The 21,264-nt window shown below is 41.4% G+C and overlaps 1 protein-coding gene across 1 annotated transcript in view; it reads left to right on the top strand.

The window, feature by feature from the left end:
* LOC6035419 (myosin-I heavy chain) overlaps positions 1-21,264 on the top strand; it is an 82,332-nt gene that overhangs the window by 54,501 nt on the left and 6,567 nt on the right. The window contains 5 exon segments of the mRNA XM_038263340.1: positions 3,475-3,537; positions 15,420-16,499; positions 16,674-17,839; positions 18,794-19,300; positions 20,361-21,261. Coding sequence (XP_038119268.1) covers positions 3,475-3,537; positions 15,420-16,499; positions 16,674-17,839; positions 18,794-19,300; positions 20,361-21,261 — 3,717 coding nt within the window.

Raw genomic sequence — 21,264 nt, 5'->3', positions numbered from 1 at the left:
GTCGAGTAACGGAAAATGGGAGAATTTTTAAAACTTTTTTAGTGTTTTTTTCGATGAAAAATACGTTTATTCGGAATTCTGAGTACGCCATCAAATCGGTCGTCTAATTTTACACAAAAGTCCCTTTGACACCAAATTTCTATCTCATCACCGTTTCAGGCTGCAAATTATTGAAAAACACCTCTTTTTTCACATGTTCAAAAATGGAAGGGGTCGTACCGCCCCTCCGTCACGAGATATCAAAAAACGGACCTCGGATTCGTGATCAGGGACAAAAGTTACCCCTTAGGACAAAGTTTCACGCAAATCGAAGAGGGGTCGGGGCAACTGCTGTGTGAGTTGGCGGAGAATTACCCAGAGCAAAAAACTCGACAGCTATTTTTAAAGGAAATTGGGCGCAGAATTGAATGGCGTTATCAAATTATTATTATTATGGTGCAATGCCAACAAAAAAAGTGTTAGTAAATTTATTATATTAATTAATGAAAAACCCGATTTAATCCCACCTGGGGTGGGATAGAGCCGTTCTTACAAAAGGAGAATAACGGCAGTTGAATTTTTTCCAAAGAAATAGCAAAATAAAGAATGGTCCATTCATTAATCAATTCAAAACTCAACATGTTTTTGCCCCATTTGCCATGGCCGGGTGTAAGCTGTGCTCGCACACAAGCATTTTCGATTTTTAAAATCAGAACAAATTATTTTTGAGGCAGAGAATTAGCTCACAATTTGCGATGTTCGTAATGTTTTCTGCTTATCGCTAAATTGTTCGTATTCTCTGAGTGTTATTGGCACTTTTCAAAATATCAAGAATTAACGAGAAAACAAAATAATTCCGTCTTGCTCCAATGCGAATGAATATTTCTCGAGAAACGATTTGAGAACAAAGCTTGATTTGGAGTCGGAGCCAAAAGCAAACCCTTTACCTTTCTTTAGTAAGAAAGGCAAAAAGGTAATATTCAACCAACCAAATTTTCAACCTTTCAAAATTCTACTTTTTTTCTATGTGTAACCATTAATCGTAGAAAAACGTAAAAATCTCGATTCTGCTCTGGGCGGGAATGGGTTAAAAACATCCATTACATTTTTTTTGTTTATGGTGTAAAAACGTTACTTAATCCACCCTTAGGTGGATGGTGCCTTCCTCTTATTCAAAGGGTAATGCTATCCAAAATAGACACGCTCGTGGGAAGGTCTTTAAATTACCTATCCAAAGATAGGTCGCATGATATATTTGGAATACGTTTTCATCTAAATATCTGAGAACTAGTCTTCAAAAAGTGTATAAATAACTCTTAAGTGCTTATAACTTCTGATAGGGTTGTCAGATCTTCAATGTTTTGGACGCGTTGGAAAGGTCTTTTGATTACCTGTTCAACGACGGTTTGCATGATAGATCCGGACAACGTTTTCATCGTGATATCTGAGATCCGGCTTCCAAAAAGTGCATAAATAACACTTAATTGCTAATAACTTTTGATAGGGTTGTCAGATCTTCAATGTATTGGTCGCGTTGGAAAGGTCTTTTAAATACCTTTCTAAAAATGTATAGAATGCCGGGGGTTTCTTACAAAAACCACCCTTTTTACAATCTTCCGGACTTTAGTCAAAATCGTTTTTTTAGCATAACTTTTGAAGTACTTTACTAAACTTCATAATTTTCAATAGGGACTTATGGGACCCCAAGACGAATCGAATGAGACCAAAACGGTCCAAATCGGTTAAGCCAGTGCTGAGATAATCGAGTGCATATTTTTTGGTGCACAGACCCACATCCCTACACACACACACACACACAGACATTTGCTCAGAATTCGGTTCTGAGTCGATAGGTATACATGAAGGTGGGTCTAGGAGGTCTAATTGAGAAGTTCAGTTTTCGAGTGATTTTATAGCCTTTCCTCAGTAAGGTGAGGAAGGCAAAACTTCGTTGGTTCATGAAGGAATATCCCAAACTCATAACTTCAACAGCTGGACATTCCCCAATCAACGCGCGTGTTCCCCATAACTCAACGACTGAGAGAAACCCATTAGAAAGAGCTGAGTTTTTCCACATAACTCTATCGGCTCGGGAGATGGCATTGAAATGGTATTAGCCCTTTTTATCGTTTATGCTTATATGGCGTGACATAAATGCAGCATAAATTGTACAGTGTTGGTGGTAATAGTAGCCCCGATGCTGATGGAAATATCAAGAGCCGCGGGTTTCGACGTCCAAGACGTGAAGCGCCGAACGAATACACCGATTAGAAGCTTCTTAACGGAGAATGTCGTCGTTTTCTTCTTTCCCATTTCTCCTGTTTTTTTTTATTTTCTGATGTTTGTTATGAGTCAATGGTGCGAAGTATGACGAATGACGATGTGTTGGAATTGATATTTATATATCTGTCTTTATGACAGGGAAGGTGAAAAAGCATACCATTTAGACACGCTGTATAATTACAACGGCGACGACGATGATGATGAGTCATATTTGAGAGAATTTTATCTTCCGTATCAAAGCTTCCAGAGAAGCCAGAGAACGCTGTTGCGCTGCACGGTGGGCTTACTGTGAGATATTCTTAGAAGATTTTTCTGAGAATCTATTTTGGCCATTATCCATTGTAAAAAACAAACAAGCTGAAAATAAAAAAAGTCTTGTTTGTCAGTTAAATCAATTGATCAATTTCATAAATGGCAACAATGCCAAAAGCAATAAACACTTAAATGTAAATTGACAATTGTCTGTTTGCACGGTTATTATATAATGGTTATTTTAAAGGTTAAATTAACACTAGGAACCACTTTTTTCCACATTGTATGATTATATCTTTCAATGGGTTCCCTCAAAACAAGAAAATCATTTAACATTAAAAAAAGCCCATTTTGCAGAGAATACTCCCATGCTTAATATTGCGGACTCATGGAATTCCTGCAGGTATTTTTGTGCGCGTTCTGCGGTTTCAACCCACACGGATGCTTCGGAGGCTGCTGGCAGGTCCTACACATAGCATTCCACAAGAAATAGAACGGAATTCCTGGTCTTTCCGGTTTTCCTTGCAAGAGGCCCTTTTTGTGAACGAGAAATTTAAAGTAAGCTGCACGTGGCTTGCGTCAAGTAAGACATTTTTGAGACTCGCTTTTCTCTAACTATCCCTCAGCTTTAACTATTCTCATTTTGTGACAGTAACGAAGCTTGATACTAGCTTGGGATTAAGTTCCGAATCGCTAGCAGATGCGTCGATTGACAAATTTACGTTTCGAGCTCGGGAATGCCTCAGCAAGACTGATGAGCGTTTCTTCGCAGCTGTTTGTTATGATTCTATTCCCGCTGGTCGTCAGAAATTCCTGAATTGAACCGCGCGCGGTAATCCCTTTGCCATCGTGAGGCTTAATTACGATTCTGTCTGTGTCTCTTCTTGGATTGGATAGTTTATTTTAGGGATTTCCGAGCTCTTCAACTTTTCCTTAACTAGAGATATTTTCACACATTAGACCTACACAGGATCGATTCTAGTTGCCGTCAATCCGTACAAGGAAATCGAGTGCTACACACAGGTAAGATAACATTTTGTTGAACATTTTTAGCTTGCCCAAATAACATTTTCTAAACTCTTTGAAAGTGCTCCAAATTATCCCCTTCAGCTCTCACCACGTGACATTCCGTTGCACTCTTTGGTCTTCCCTGCTTCTTTTGTAGATTTTTCACCGCGGGGTGATTTATTCTCGATGCTATCATAAATGTGAACCATCGGCCAAAAAAGCCAAAACGTCGTGGTAGTGCCTTGTTGACGTAAGTCAATTTTCCACCATATTGAGTGGAAGTCGCCATTTTGAAAATTGAGTGTCACGTTGCCATTTGTTATACATTTTGTTCGCTCAGATCGGGTTTTCCACTCGCGAGTGCCTACTAAGTTCAAGAGTTTTTTTTTCACCCAAAAATTCTACGTGTGGCAACAAAGCAAAATCACATCAAAATATATAGGGGAGTCATCGTCGCCGCAGTTGTAATATGTCTCCCCGGATTGCGTCCCTGCATGCAGTAAAATTTCCCTGCTTTACGGTGTACATGGAGTTGGTTTGGTGTTACATATTTCGACATTTGTGAGGTCACTCGACTTTCTGGGTTGGACTTTTTGTGCTGTGGATTTTTAAATGCTAAACTAGTTTATCATATTTTTGATAAATACTAGAAAGGCGCTAGCAGAAACAAAACAGAAATTAAAAAAAAAAACAACATTTAAAAATCCCAAAACCGCCCTTTAACCGTTGTTTCAAATTACATACAGAAATATTTACCCGCACATATGACACTTGTGTTTGTGCAATTTTTACGCTGGATTATGCAATTTCCATACGCGCGCTGTATCGGACTTAATTCGACAGTTCACACAAAACCGTGGGATTATTCTCGCGATGCTCCACGATGATGGATGGTGCGTTCTCTTTGCGCGAGTTTGTCCTCACACTGCACTTATGCTCTTAAGCCCGAGTTTTGGACTGTGTAACATGAATTTTTGTAGGGGAAGGTGGGGTATTTTGGACTTAGCTTAAAATTGTTTATTTTTATAATTTACACCATGTATTTAATAAGGTTTAAATGACAAATGTATTTAATAAGGTTGAAAAGGCTGTCTTAATGCAAACTCGTCAACAATGTAAAAAGTTTCAAACTGATGGGGTTCTACTTTACTTAAGATACTCCAATATCCCCAATAGCAGAAGATGTGCACAGACAGCGCTCAGATTTATGTCACCATCTTCCTCAGGTCTTTGAACCTACCGCCCCGTGGTCGTTACCATCAGGCCCGACAGATCTTCCCGCACTGAATTAATGAAACGTGGCGAGGGCCTCCAGAATCTCGAATTGGAGCGTTCTCGTTAGGCGCAATTCGATTAACGCGCTCGCGGTAGCAGTTTTATTTTATTTGCTCGGGCGAGATTTATGGGGTCACGTGGCGCGAGAAGGTGTCACCGGACTGACACGAGATTGTTATGGTGCTCTTTTTTACTGGGAATCACCGTGGTAGTATATTACCTAGAAGATTAGTGTTAATGGTCGTGGAGGATTTGTGCGAACTAATATTTTTAGAATGCACCAACATGGAAGTTTTACGACGATGCCAAAAGGGTCCTCTTTTTTCAAACGAACAAACAGTATATCTTTCGACTCATATTTCAAAACTTGGGGAACGGTACCATAAAACGTTCTCTACGGGAGCGGAGATCCTGAATGTGAGACTAGGTAAACATATGCTGGAGAATAAAGGGAGAGACGAACAAGATAGGTTCTACAACGAGGCCCTTAGGATAGAACATGATGGTGGTCCTTTCTGAATTGCTCTACTAAATTTTACTACCCTGAGTTGGAGTGGATTGTTAACTTCTCTGAATGTTCCTATACCTTTGAAATCTGCATTATTTATTTTAAAATTGACACATGACAGAGTTTGACAGTTTTGTACTTACCATTGCTCGATTCCGTAATATAATTGTACTTACCCTTGTGCTGCTGCATGTTCGGCAAAAATCGGTAAAGTATCTAGCTACTTGATTCTTACGTCCGTATTAGAGAAGCACCATAGAGGAGAAAAGCAACTCGCGACAAAATTTTGAGGCTAGGAATTTTGACAGGTATGATTTTCATAAAGTATTCGCCTCCTTTTCTCACCCACAGAAAAACCTGGGAACGAGGTAGCTGTCAAACTAGGCCAAAATGTTAAAGTCACTCACAAAATGAACTTTGAGTGATTTGAGTTCATTTCTGACGTCACGATTTTCTCCTCTATTGGAACCGTTTCGATATCATCTATGCTATCTAACCTGCATAAAAACAAAACAGTCGACACTAAAGACACAACAACCAGCAAGTAAACATAAGACTTCTTCTTCTTCTTCGTCCACCAAGCTTCAAACTGCTCGGACAAAAACGGCGGTTTGTTTGTAAACACGTTTCGCTAGCTGTCGCGCGCGCTTGTTACGTAAACAAAGAGAAGGAGAATTTTCTTTCCTTTCTTTGGCTATGGTTTTGTTTGTGCGTGCTGGGTTTTCAGTTGTTCTCTGCTGTCTCTCGCTATGCTCATATTCATTATCTTGTGTCACTGATCGTTTGTTTTTGTTTTACGTGTGGACACGTGGAGTGGGATGCATGTAGGAGAAAAACGTTTTACAAACAAAGATGTCTCAGATTACCTGAGTTGAGGGGGCCATTCGTTAGATACGAAACGTTTTTAACTTTATAGTACAGACAAAGTATAAGTTTTCTATCACGTAATTCTTTGCAACGCCCCAGTCAATACCGAATGACATAACGGTTCTATTTTCGTCATCCCAGCCTACTCGACGGCCTTCACACAAATTTCGACTGGATTGCCCTGAAAATCAACCGTTGAATAATTCGAAACCGTTGGCTGTCACGAAATTGACCCCACAAACGTCTCGTTCAACGGGTCGATTTTCGGTGAGCACTTAATTCACGCAGTGTCATGCAGCCGCTGCTGACTAATTTTGATGTTTGAGTACCTTGGGGTTACTCGAAATACCTGATTTTATTTAGTTTTGAGTTATTCACCTATTTGACTATGGTGAGTATTTGTGGTTGTCTAACATTGGATGTGATTCATAAATCGGCAAAATTCCATAAAGTCATGCACTTCGATGGCTTAACCGAACCACATCCAAGTCAAGATTCCAAACCAAACTGAAATCAAAAGTGTAACTAAAAAAAATGGTGAAAATTCCATCTGTACAGACGGCGTAGAAACGCCAATTTAATAATGATACATTTGGCCGTGATTCATCGACGGAGGGGAGCCACCTAAACCCTATCATTAGCAGCTAAGCTGCACACCTGGGTTCGATTCCCAGCAGAGGAAAGCAAAAGCGAAACTAATTTTTTGGAACAAATTTAAAGAGACCTCAGCTTCCGACATCTAGTCATTCAATGGGGGTGGTTAAAACCTATTGGAGTTATTTTGGTTTATAGTAGTAATTTGGTTACTATTCTTGAGTTGTTTAGTTTTGAGTAAAGAAATTGTATTTAAAAAAAATAATTTAGAATGTTTGGGTAAACAATAAAGTCCGCAGCTGAATGCTTAAATGTATAATTTAATACTTTGTAAAAGTTTTTGTTTAATTTCATGAAATATCTTACCCTTCCCTATACGGTTTGATCACCATCAATGGCAATTATATCGAAATCGCTTTCGAAAGGGATTAGTCTCCCACCAAAGCCGGCTTCTTTGTCGAATCATGGAAAAAAAATAATAAAAGAAGATTAAACACGCCTGTTGCCACCCTCCTGTTACCACCCAGGTTCTGGCTAGATGGAGATTAGCGTGCATTTCAGACATTGAACCATAAATATAAGACATCTCGCAACTGGCTAAATTTTACAGAATGTCTCATTCAAAAATATATTTAAATGGGTCAAATCGCCTGTAAATTTTGGAATTTAAGCAATAAAAAAATCACACCCTTCTGCCCTTTTGAAAAGTGCATCCACAAACTGGAAACCACGCAAAGGTTAGCGACTTTGAAAGTGCTGCTGCTGCCAGAAATGGAGAGCCCTCTGCCTGTCTGTCCAAAAATTATGTAGGTCAAATGTTGCTGTCTGCCAGCCAGATGCTAACGTTCGTTGGCCTCTGGGATGCTGAGGGAAGCAGCGCATAGAGTGCACAGCCGCACACTTTTTGTATCCCTTGATAGGCGGTATCCTTTGAGTGCCGAGAGCTAAGTTAGTTTTGTCTAGAACAAATAATTGTAAATTGGGTAGTTTAGAGATCAGTTTGTACTAGAATCAATCTATTTTAAACTTCTTCGTGAATCAAGCGCTAATGATGAACACAAAAAAAAACAAACTTTTTGCTTGCTTTTCGACATTTTTTTGTCCAGGTTGGCCACTCAAGTTGGGAAATTGTGAAATCCTTAATATTTTGAATTTTATATCAATGAATTAAACTTTATTAAGCGTTCTTTGATATAATTATTTGGAATTAAACTTTAAATTTAGATATTTTTGAGTTGCTTTCATCTTTTTTTTTTGCAATTTTCAAACCAACCATGAAATTGAAAAGCATTAATTTTTTTCCTGAAGCCTGATTTATTTGAAACATGTTTTCATCTGAATCGAATGTATGAGTGATTTGTTTTGAAGTAATTCTTCGGAATATGTTTAGTTGTGTAGCTTTAATAAAGTTACGTTACGTGTTACGTAATAAACGAATGCGCTCTTAATATATTTTTGGAACATAACCCGTATTTTTTTATTAATATTTTCAATTTTTAGTCATTCCATGTCAACTCAGTACACTTTTGGGCTCGATCTTCACAGATTTCGAAAAAAACTTGGAGGAAACGTTAATCTATCGTCAATAGTTCATGTTACTTTGAGGTTTTCATTGACATTAAAGTAAAATTGTTTGGGCAATACGATGGTGATAAAATCAAAAAAAATAACAGAAATAGGGAATGCAGGGTGGCCACTCAAAGTCGAGAAATCGGGAAAGTCGGGAATTCGCCAAAATCCGCCAAAAATCGGGAAAAAGTCGGGAATTAATGATTTTTTGTCAAAAAGTCGGAAAAAGTCGGCAATTCTGAGCATACTTGTTTGAAAATTATTTTTTAACACTTGAATAATTTTGTAATATTTTGTACAATTTTCAAATTGAATTCACTAACTTCTACTCTAGTAACTTACTTTAAATTTAAGGTTCTTTTCACTATTTCACTACGCCGAGAACCGTGGTTTAGGGGTAAGCGTGATTGCCTCTTACCCAGTCGGCCTGGGTTCGATCCCAGACGGTCCCGGTGGCATTTTTCGAGACGAGATTTGTCTGATCACGCCTTCCGTCGGACGGGAAGTAAATGTTGGCCCCGGACTAACCTAAAAAGGTTAGGTCGCTAGCTCAGTTCAGGTGTAGGAGTCGTCTTCCTGGGTTCTGTCTCGGCTGTTGGACTAACAATCCAAAGGTCGTCAGTTCGAATCCCGGGGTGGATGGAAGCTCAGGTGTAAAAAGAGGGTTGCAATTGCCTCAACAATCAAGCCTTCGGACACCTAGTTTCGAGTAGGAATCTCGCAATCGAGAACGCCAAGGCAATGCTGTAGAGCGAATAATTTGTTTTTTTTTTAAATTTTTTTTTCAATATTTCAATATATTTGAGTATGGAAAAGCTGTTTAAGACATTCAAAATCTTTATGAATATTGGACTCTTTTTTATGAATCAAATGATCGCTTTTAATTTTTGTTCATAAAACAAGAGGTAAAGTTAATGATAAACTTATATAAAAATAGAGCCTAATGGCCAACTTAGAATTATGATTCTATGTCATTTTGTCACATAATTGAATATTTAAACTTGAGTTTGGCAATGGTTTTTTTTGGGTAAATATTTGTAATTGTTATCTAAACTCATTAAGTAATTTAAAACACGTTTTTTTCCAAATGTTGCCCTTGATCTTTTTTTTTGTGAGTAGTGGTAAATTACCTACCATAGATTAGGCTTGATTTTCAGTTTGCGGAAAACTTAAATATCGAATAAAATCCGAAATTGAAATACTTTTTTACGTTTTGAAAACATAAAGAAAATATTGAAATTGCAAAAAAATAATCCGATAAATTGATTAAAAATTTAAAACATTAAAAAAATCAATATCAAAAATTACAAAATTAAAAAGGGAACTTGGCAAAAACATTTTCTTTTATGAATTCTTTGACATTTTTCTAAATCCTTTTAATGAACAATAATAGCAATTATGTTTTAATCATTCTTTGATTTAAAATGATGATGAAGTTAAACAAAAATATCAAAAACTATACGTTTGCCAATTTAAAAAATACCATGGAAGTTATAAGTATTGTTGAACTTATGATTTTTTTTCAAAGACTAATTGTTTGTGTTTCTACTCTGAATAATAATAATGAAATTACATTTTTGAAGTTTTCTTTATTTGTTGTTTAGTTTCTGTATTTACAAAAAAATATATACATTTGGGGTTTTTTTAAATTCATTGAGATTTTTTTTTTCGGTGGTTAATATTGACTTTTCTGATAGAGCAATTCCAGCTCAAATTTGTTCTGGTACTTTTGTACCCGACCCTCTCCGATTTCAATGAAACTTTGTAGACATGTTATCCTAGTCCTATATAAGTCATTTTTGTGTATATGGAGCCAATAGTACTCGAGAATAACATTTGAGAAGGGCGTAAGGTATTTAAATATTTTTGTATTTTGCAATTTAAAAATTACTGTATCTCGAAGCCGTTGCATCGTACCAAAAAGTGGTCAAAGACAAACTTGTAGGAAATTGGACGGGCTTTCTGATAAAAATACACTGAAACAAAAATATACGTTGTTGAAAAAACTGGATTTTTGGTGGTTTTTGGCATTTTCTATATGACAGACTTGGTTTTTCAGTCTCGTAAATATTTTTACCGGAAAGCTCGTCCAATTTCCCATAAGTTTGCCTTTGACAGCTTTTTGATTTATATCGTTTTTATATTTACGTAATCAAATTTACTATGCTGGTTTCTACCACACTGAAAAAAATATTCTATTTTCAGTTATAACCAATGTAATTAAGCTTATATCTGTAAGCCCTTACATCCAATTGAAATGCTGTCAAAGGCAAACTTATGGGAAATCGGACGAGCTTTCCCTTAAAAATATTTACGAGACTGAAAAACCAAGCCTGTCATATAGAAATTGTCAAAAACCACCAAAAATCCCGTTTTTTCAACATTTTTATTTTTAAAACCGCTGTATCTTCCTAAGGATTGGACATAGGACAATGGTCAATACGGAGACTTTTATGTAAAATTGTCTGGAGAATTGATTCCCATTACTGGTTTTTAAAAATTTTGACGTTTAGACCACTTAAAAAAACAGTTTTAGTAAATGATTTTTGTATTTTTTTAGGAGAGACATACCATCCTGCATTTTTCGTCAGTCTTTTAGTAACATTTTAGGCTATTTCCTCAAAAATTTTGAACGAAAAAAAATCGTGACATCACCTTCAAATTTAAGTTTTAGACTTAAAAATCAAAAAATCTCATAGATGTGGCGTGTATTTTTGTTTCAGTGTATTGTTATCAGAAAGCCCGTCCAATTTCCTACAAGTTTGTCTTAGACCACTTTTTGATACGACGCAACGGCTTCGAGATACAGTAATTTTTAAATTACAGAATACAAAAATATTTAAATACCTTACGCCCTTCTCAAATGTTATTCTCGAGTACTATTGGCTCGATATACACAAAAATGGCTTATATAGGCCCAGGATAACATGTCTACAAAGTTTCATTGAAATCGGAGAGGGTCGGGTACAAAAGTATCAGAAAAATTCCTGATTTGAGCTGGAATTGCTCTATAGAAAGTTTTTTGTTTGAAATCAGTCTTTAAATAAGAAATGCCTATTTTTTGAGCATTCTGGAAAAGTCTGGAAAAAAGTCGGGAAAAAGTTGGGAATTTGAAAATGAAATGAAAGTGGTCACCCTGGGAATGGGTCAAAACCACATTTAGAATTTTATTTATTATTGAATTCCTCGGACAACTTCCTATAAAATGCAATATAAAGAAATTTCGGTAGACTATTGATAGATGAAAGTTTGCTCCAAATCGCTGAAGGTCGAATCCAAAAGTGTACTAATTTACCCATATGATTATGTGTTACCCTAACTAAACAGGTCATTCGAGGGTTAACTTCTTGCTGCCCCCGCTGCCACCACTTTTCAGCGGCTGATGAGTTGGGGGGTTAAAACGGATTGATTTTTCAAGATTGGGTGTATCTTTTTTCTTTGGCCTTTCATCCTTCTGTTAGCCCGTGCGCTCATAAAGTGGGAAGTTAATAAAAGTGAAAATTTGGGACGTGTGCGCGGGGCCAAATTCGCCGGATAATCGCACCCGTTGTACGGGTAAGCTCTTTCATTTTTAATATTTTTGATTTTTGCTGTCTTGGCAGATTGTCTGCAAGCGCTCATTACTTGCTGATGAAGCTTTGTTTGAACGAGTGGAGATATTTTTCAATGGAATTTGAGCATTGATGGGTCGTTTGCATTAATCTTTTCTAGACGTATACTGAAAAGGTCGATTTCTTGAATAACTTTCTTCGATTTCTCAGAACCGACAATAACAAAACTCGTTGATCTTTAACGACTCTTTCTCTCGACACACTCGTGTCTTAAACAAACAATCTAACCTGCAATCAACCATGAATCACCCCGTATAATAGCTTGCTGCCGCCATCATCCGGGGGACATTCCGTGAGAACCGTGTAGCATAAAATATTGACGGCGATCTAATCGCTTCCTGTCATGAATCCAATAGATAACTCCACACTGACACAGAGTATGTGGAAGTCTTGCTTGTTCAGGTACTTTCAGAAGCCATCAATCACTGCGGGTTGGCTACCGGCTATTGCCAGCGACTAACCCGGCGCGCATGATAAATAATAATACATTCTTAATCGACACACTTGTGGAACTTGCCGCGGATAGAGTTTGAAATTTATACGCGACGTCTCGCGTAGAATGATATTTACGGACCAGAACTTGACGCGGTGAGTGGTTGGGGCGAGCTCAGCCCTTACAACTTGCATAAAGTATAAAGTCACCTTCTCAATTCAGCAGCGCCGTCGTCGGTGGCGTGAGAAAGTTTGCATAAAAGCTTTTCTGTGTGCAACCTGATTTAGGTGTTATGTAATTGTTGGAGGCGTTCTAGCTGGGAGCACTGTAATTAAGGCTTCGGCGGCGATATTCTGTTAACGAGCAAAATACCGGATTTACCGCGGGCAAACGGAGAGCCTAAAGAACTAGACTAGGCTGGGATAAGCCGGGGACCGGAAGTGAGGGGGTTTCTTGTTACAGGCGGTGTCTCGCGCGTTGAAGGGCTGATTTGCGTGACAGCGTTCACACGGTTTGTGGGTAATTTGCAGTGAAAAATCTATTTCATTTGCACAAATAGGTTTTTTAGCTGACATTCACAGAAGTTACAGAATAGATAAAAGGATCTACTGGAGGAATAGGCACAACTATTATGAAATCATTCCTTAAGCAAAAAGATCACATCAAATATTATATAAATAAATCATGATGTCCGTATATGAAAGCTGCTTTTCAACTAAGTCAAAACTTGCAATTTGTTCCATTTCACTCACTTTATCATTATCTACATTGTCACTCAACACGTCACCACATTGCGTGCTTCAGCGACATGGCCAAATTGGACTCCGCCAACCGCTGATTGATTAATGACTGCCTTGCGATGGCGAAAAATATGTGTAAAAGTTTCACTACAGCACAAACCTGTCGTGGATTGCGTGTGACCTGGCGTTGCAAACTTTGTTGGGAACTCTAAAAAGTAAAATATAGTGTTTAAAATTTGTTCTGCGCCCTGAATTAATTGTAAGTTAGTTATGTTATAATTTTTGTAATTTGGTTTAGAATAATAGGGCGAGGTGCATCCCTCGATCGGTGCCGAAGCAAGCCCCTCGTTTTGTGCGTGTTGATTGTTATTGTTTTGACAGGTTCCCGTGCTGTCGCCTGGCAATCTACCAGAAGAACAAAACAATCTGAGCAAGCGGGAGAACGGGCGCAACTGTTCAGGTCAGCTGCGAAAAGACACCGAATAATTGATGAGTGAAATTCTGAACTATCAGTGTAATTAATTAAGAAAGCAGACATTTTTGGTTTTGTAGCGAGTGGAAAAGAGGTGTTTACATTGACAACTCCGCTCACAGGACCGGTGCACGGTTCGTCAATTTTTAGCAGCTTAATCTACATGGAGATACACGATTTTGAAAAACGTACCATGGCATTTGAACACTTTGTTCGTGGTTCCCATTTTCATGAACGCTTGTTCACGATTTTGGGAACTCTTTTTTCTCTTCTTGCCGTCCAGGTAGTCTGCCAAAAAAAGGTTCACAGCCCCAGGGAAGGTCAATTTAACGCTTGTCATTGGAAGACTCATTCCACGGCAACGTTCATTGTTTTACCGCATATGCTAATTGCGTGGGAAGCAGCTTCTCTTCCAGCCTGCCGGCAGTCCGTGACTTCCAGGGAGGGAGCCCGTGCGTATCGAACCGTTTCCAGAGAGAGGGTACCTTTTCAGGCTGGCGGTTATCTGCCTGGCGAAGACATTTTTGCTTTGTTGTCTTGGCCAGCCCGAAGGTGATTGTGCCTATCGTAATAAAATCAGAGAACTTTTTTGAATATTTAATTAGATCTGTTGACTTTACAAAGTTCTTGCTGTGTGTGTGGAATTAGTTGAATAATATGCTATAAAATGTTTTCTCTGAGGAAGTGATAAAGTTCAACTCGGTGAGAAACGAGCTTTTATATTTCTGGAAAACACAATCTTTCGGAAGGTCACATTTAACCTGTGGGAAAAAAAAGTTAAAATCGGGCCAAGGATGGGTCGGTCGGAAAAGATGTATGTTAAGTGTGCTCCCTTGAGGGTCTGCACATGAGCTTGGCTAATGGAGAGCAAACAGGGAGGCATCTGACTGCTATTCACCATTTAAAAAGCACAATGGGAGGTTGTTTGAAAATGTAAGGTGAAAGAGTATTGACATATCGTTACTTACTATTGGGGTTTCTTCAGCACTTAAACTATTCACATTGGTGTAACTACCCTTGAGAGTTTCCACCCCGAACATTTATTTGCTTTACAATATTGAACATTTATTTGTATTTGTTCGATTGTTCAACATGAAGTCTTTATTTGGAGTACGAATTTCATGCCTTTTATCTAGTTATAAGTCACAATTTGTAGTGTCACAAATTACATTACCTCCTATTCCAGAACAGTCACGTCCGCAACGATTCATCAACCGAACAAAAGCATTCGACGTTCTTTAACACCTTTCACTGCTTCAAATCCCAAGAATCGACCACTCCTTTCCTTGCCGGATCGCGCCCAACCCAATAAACACGGTACACACGTGCGCACCCCGGCACCGAATAAATAGGTCAGTAAATACGCTAGAACGGGGAGGCAAATCCATCCCATATTGCCGGCGGCTCCATTTCCTGGTATACTTTTCGCAACCACCTCGTCCCGCACGCCTCATCCTGTGACGTCGTCGTCCTTTTACACCGAAGGGAAGTGGTCGGAACAGGGAATGGATTTTCCAGGCGATAAAATCGCATCATCATCGTCCTCGTTACCTTGCTTTAGCACTGTTGGTTTGAGCTGGCTTGAGTCACGTTCGAGCGGAACTGCTTCAAACTCTTCAAAGTACAAAGTAGCACCAGCTTGTGGTGGTCCCATTTCTCAAATGGCCTTTTTACAGGTTCTTTAGCTCAAGAAGCGGATTTTCCTCTCCTTAAGAGCGTCGTTTTCCTCTGCTGTTGAGAGTTTAATCGAAGAATTTGTTCATTTGGGCGAGCTTGGCATTTACAAACTTTGTTGATCGTGAAACTTATTAACTTGTTTGTTTTTCAGGAATATGTCTCCAGGTATCACGGGCAGAAGCTTGGTCTGTTGGAACCTCACGTATTTGCCCTCGCAGAAGCGGCCTACAGGAACCTCCGGGACAACGGTGCCAACCAGTCCTGCGTTATCTCTGGCGAGTCCGGAGCAGGAAAGACAGAAACTACCAAATTTATCCTGCAATACCTTTGCTCGGTGACGTGCGATGTGTCGACCTGGGTGCAGCAGCAGATCCTCGAGGCAAACACGATCCTGGAGGCGTTTGGAAATGCCAAAACAGTCCGAAATGACAACAGCTCCCGCTTTGGCAAGTTCATGCAAGTCTGTTTCGACTCTAAATGGGCCATCCGGGGTTGTATCATTCAGGACTACCTGCTGGAACAGTCCCGGATAACGTTCCAGAGCCCTGGCGAGCGGAACTACCACGTCCTGTACCAGTTGGTGGCCGAGGGCAGGAACAACAAGGAACTGGCCACGTCGCTACACTTGAAGGACTGCCCCTTCTATCGGTATCTCAATTCTTCCGGGTCTTCGGACCAAGCCATCATGGACGTCCAGGCGGAGTCGAAAAAGTTCGAAGCACTCCGGCTGGCGTTCAACGTCCTGCAGATCTCGCAACCGTTGATCGACGGGATCTTCAAGGTGCTAAGTGCCATACTGTGGTTAGGAAATCTGGACTTTGCCGACATCGATGGCGAGCGGTGTGAGCTTGCGGAAGGTGATCGCGAGATCGTCACCATCGTAGCGGATCTGCTCGGGCTGCAGGACAGCGATCTGGAGCAGGTCTTCCTTAAACGGCAAATCAACGTGCGTGGAAACATCACGGAAATCCCGCTTAAGCTGCAAGAAGCTCGCGAGAACCGACACGCCATGGCCAAGGCCCTGTACTCGCGCACCTTTGCCTGGCTGATCAGCCACATCAACACGTGCATCAACCCGGGCCAGGACGCGTCGCTGTTCCTGGGCGTGCTGGACATCTTCGGGTTCGAGAACTTCAACACCAACTCGTTCGAGCAGCTGTGCATCAACTACACGAACGAGAAGTTGCACAAATTCTTCAACCACTACGTGTTTGCACTGGAGCAAGAGATTGTGAGTATTGTGACAGGGTGACAGATTGACAGAGTACTTACCGGATACAGACGCTATTAATTATACATTGACCTACCTGAAACTGAAGAGACGAATCAACTACGAACGCACCTGAACTGTATCTTGAAGTCCGTAATCGAGACGAAACTCTAACATTTTCCCCTTTCAAAATAGTACCGCCAGGAAGAGATCAAGTTTTCGCACATCCAGTTCACGGACAATACCCAGTGTCTGGAACTGATCGAGAAGCCACCACGGTGCATCCTCAAGCTGCTCACGGAGCAATGCCACATGCCAAAGGGATCCGATACGGCGTATCTGACGAATCTGCACGCGGAATTCGAGAGCCACGCACGCTTTGTCAAGGGTCAGGACCGGCGTCACTGGGAGTCGGAGTTTGGTATCCGGCATTACGCGGGTTGTGTGAGCTACACGGTGAAGGGTTTCGTCGACAAGAACCGGGACGTGCAGCAGGACGTGCTGTTTGATCACATGAGTCGAAGTTCGAATACGTTTGTGCAGGAGATTGCGTCGTTTCAGGATCTGCTGTCGATACAGCAGGTGCAGAGCGCTTCGACTGTGGGAACGGTATCGAGGGGTACTTCGAAGGGGAAGTTGACGGTGAGCGATACGTTCCGACAGCAGCTGCAAGCGCTGGTTGATGTGCTGCAGAGCACGACTCCGTGGTACGTGAGATGTATCAAGCCAAACGCCGAGAAACTGCCAAACGACTACAATGATCAGCTGGTGCTGGATCAGCTGAGGTACTTGGGAATGCTGGACATTATCCGAATTCGGCGGGAAGGTTTCCCAGTACATTTGACGTTCGACGACTTTGTTCAGAAGTATCAGTGTTTGGCGAAGCGATTCCGTAACATGACCAGCAAGGATCAAGCACTAGCCGTCATCCGCGAGTTGAACGTGCCAAACACGGAGTGGCAAATGGGCAAAACCAAAGTATTTCTGAGGAACGTGGTGCACGAACCGCTGGAGGACGCCCGCAAGCAAATCAACCACACGAAGGCGCTGGTCATCCAGAGCAACTGGAAGCGGTTCGCACAGCAGCGCAACTTCCGGAAGATGCGATCGGCCGCGTTGAAGATCCAGCACGCGTACAAGGGCTGGAAGCTGCGGATAGAGTTCCTGAAGAAACGCCGAGCAGCGATCGTCATTCAGAGCCATTTGCGTGGGGTATTTGCCCGGGAAGTGGCCACCGCCCTGCGGGAGATGCGCCGCGTTGACGAAGAGATGCGCAAGCGGGAACGGCTCGAAGCGGAACGGAAGGAGCGGGAAGCGGCCCAAGCGGAGGCGGACCGGAAGGCGCTGGAGGAGAGTGAGAGGTTGGTGCTGTTTTGGAATTTGTTTGCCTTGTTTTAGGTTATTTCTTTGTGGAATTGGTAGAGAATAGAAATTTTTTGAATCTTGTAATGGTTGGAATGATTTGAGTTTCAGCACAGATAAACAAATGTAGTGAGTGAATCTACGGAGGTTTCTCTGTGGTTTTGGATGATAAGTTTTGCTTTTTGCTTAGAAGGTTGCTCGTTTGGCTGCAATACAGCACTCTAATCCAGCCCTAACCAGTATTGATTGACGCCCTCCTTACTAACGTTTTCAGCTTTGCGAACTTAACTTTGGTCCTTCTTTTGATTTTACTTTCGGTTGTTATTACGGCCGTTTTGTGCTGAATTGAAAAGCTACCTTACCCCAGGTGTATCGGACAATAAAAGTAGTGTGTTGAGTGTCCCTATTCTTATGTTCCGTTTAGTTTGTGGTCCCTTTTAAAAGTATATTCTAACCTCCATCACCTATACACACTCGTAACCAACACACTGACATCGATTCCCAACGAACGTAACCAAATTCACTTCTACAAAACAATAAACGCATGCGTAATAGTAGAGAAGGACACCGTGCAAGCTCTGCGCAAGGGTGAGTGTTGTCCTTGATGTGGCTAGCTTAATCGAATCAATAGAGATCATTGTGGATGTGTCGTATGGTTTCCTTCTTCATCTAATTGTGATTGTTCAACTCTAATCATCTTTGTTGTAGTTGTTAGCCATCATTTACTATTGATCCATCGTAGAAAGTAGTGTTAGCGATGTTTAACGATAGAGCAGTAGCAAAGATTCTACTCGCCAACAGATGGCAGTGCATTCAGAGAGGCGAACTCCGCTTTGCTATTGCTTAGAGCGCTTAAGCAGCTGACCATTGCTAACCGGAAGGTCGTTTTTTCTACTACTTATTCCATGCGCCTCGCTAACCTCATGCAATTCTTAAAACCCAACAAACAACAGGGTCGCTAAGGAAGAGATCCTCGCGCTGTCCCAGATGGCTGAGCAGATTAACTCGAAGCTGCACTCGCAGCAGCAGCAGCATGCCGCTAATAACAACAACAACAATGCCAACCAAATCAACAATAACAATAAGGGCAAGGACCGTCCGGAGGTCAACGGAGGTGACGGCGGAGGTTCGCCGGCACCGGCCGGAATTGCCTCGGCAAACCACGCCCACCAGCAGAGCAACGAATCGGTCGACCTTGACAATCTGTTCGCCTTCCTCAGCGAGGTTCAGCCTAACGGGGCCAACTCGAATGCCATCATTGACGAGATCGGCGAAAAGATGGACAACCTGGTCGAGGACCTGGACGTGGAGCTGGAATCGGTGATCCAGCAGGAGATTGAAGGTCTGACAAGTGAACGTAACAATAATATTAGCGGAAAGTCGGCCATCTTGAATGGCGCGAACAATAACAACAACAACACTATGCTGGGCAATAAGCCGACCACACCGAAACCGATGGGGTGAGTATTGTTCTATTGTTCTCATTCTGTGGTTGAGCGATACTCGTTACCGATTGTAGCGCCACATTAGGTAGGTGCGGCAGATCTGGAGATTTAAACCTGTTTTGAGCTAGATCAAACGACAGCAACTTTTGGCTTTCCGGCGTCTATGATGAGAATTGTGGTCTTTCTTTATTACCGACAAACCAACACCTTGTTTGGAACTCGCGACAGCGAAGGAACACTGTTTGAATACAGATTAGTTTGGTTTGCTCTTTGAATCAATTGGAGGGATAAATTGAGTGCGTTTTACTGCATTTTAATTTGATGTAAATAAATTTGCTTGGTGGTTGATAAATGTTGTGTATATTTAAAGGAAACCGCGAACGGATATCAATTCTTGGCGAGTGTATTTGGCACAATCCCAGAAAAAAAACTCTTGAAATACTTATTGAAATTTCAAGTCCGGACGTCTCCGAGAATCTAAAAACAACTTGACCATTTTGATGTTGATGACAGTAAACGCTTCTGTTTCGTCAAGGTATGATAGATTTTGGCTCCCTGAACACGCTGCAATCGACAGAACTGATGTTAAGCGAATTCCCTGGCAATAAATTAAATAGCAGTTTTGGATATAAAGCCTTTTAGCAGGCTTTGTAGGTAGGTGCTACAGAAGTTGGTTTGTTTGCTTTCTGTTTCTCACAAAAGTTGTTTATTATGCGATTTCTAGCTGGTTTTTTCTTGACTGACCGCCCGATGTCAGCCATCATATTTCGCAGGGACTCGATCTTTATTTGCATCAGTACACTGTGATGAATTATAAATTTTTAAGTTTAATCATAGTTTTTGCACTGAGCCTAGAAAGCTTTATGGCAATCATATTAAGCAGCACCATTTATACACATAATTTATTGGCATGGAAATCACTGCAATTCCATTCAGTCGATTGGAGCGGGTTCAGGGGGCCCAAATCTATCATATTATAATGAAACGGATGCGCTTACTGACGTCGGCTTCAAAAATGTTGAGTTGTGACATCTTTAAAAAAGACCATACGTTCACAAGTTCTGTAATCTTCCAGAGTGCCCTCCCTACCGGAACCGACGATGCCACCCCCACCGATCCCAACGGAAAACAACAACAGTGCACTGCCACCGCCGAGTGCGGCCTCGGTTCCGTCCTCGCTGGACCACCATCACATGCGCCACAACAGAGAAGAACCTATCTACGAAGCGGTCATCCACCTAAAGGAGCTTCCACCGCCCCCCGAAATCCACGAAAAGGTCCCACCAGTACCGCAGCATACGCTGTCAGCTACACAATCTCATTCGGCCACGCTGCAACACCAGCAACAACAGCTGGCGGCTGCTCAACAACAACAGTTACAACAACAACTTCAACAACAGCAACAACAAAGTAATCATGCACCTCCTCCACCGCCACATGCCCATGGAGTGATCCACCAACCGATGCAGCAACCTCAGACACTGCTGGAGAACGGAACCGCTGGTCACAAGCTCAGACCGAAGAGTCCGGCCGTGATCCGATCGGCAAGTCCGATACAACGAGGCACCACCGGAGGACCCATGAGCCCTTCATCGCCAAAGCACAGTCGACCAAACTCGCGAGCCTCCTCGACCGGTGCCGGCCATCCGTTTGCGGAGCGCGAGCAGCGCCGGAAGTATCGCGTCGAGAAGAAGCTCCAGGAGATGCAACAGATGGACATTACGGAGCGCGAGAAGGAGCTGCTGCGGGATGACGTTTACCACGACATTCTGGAGTTTGCCGAAAGCTACTACAACACGCACGAACGATCGCCGGAAGGGACGATCATGGCCACACTGACGCGCAAGGGTCGCAAGTCTGTGGACATGGTCCCCAAGTACGAAATGATCACGTACTATCGAGGAAACACGATCCCGTCGTCCCACATCCACATGTACGACCCGGAAAACGTGACCATTGCGTGCAACATATTCAGGGTA

Source organism: Culex quinquefasciatus, chromosome 1 (genome assembly GCF_015732765.1).
Source record: "Culex quinquefasciatus strain JHB chromosome 1, VPISU_Cqui_1.0_pri_paternal, whole genome shotgun sequence".
NCBI lineage: Eukaryota > Metazoa > Arthropoda > Insecta > Diptera > Culicidae > Culex > Culex quinquefasciatus.
The sequence above is the reverse complement of the archived record's forward strand: the minus strand, read 5'-3'. Positions and strand labels throughout refer to the sequence as shown.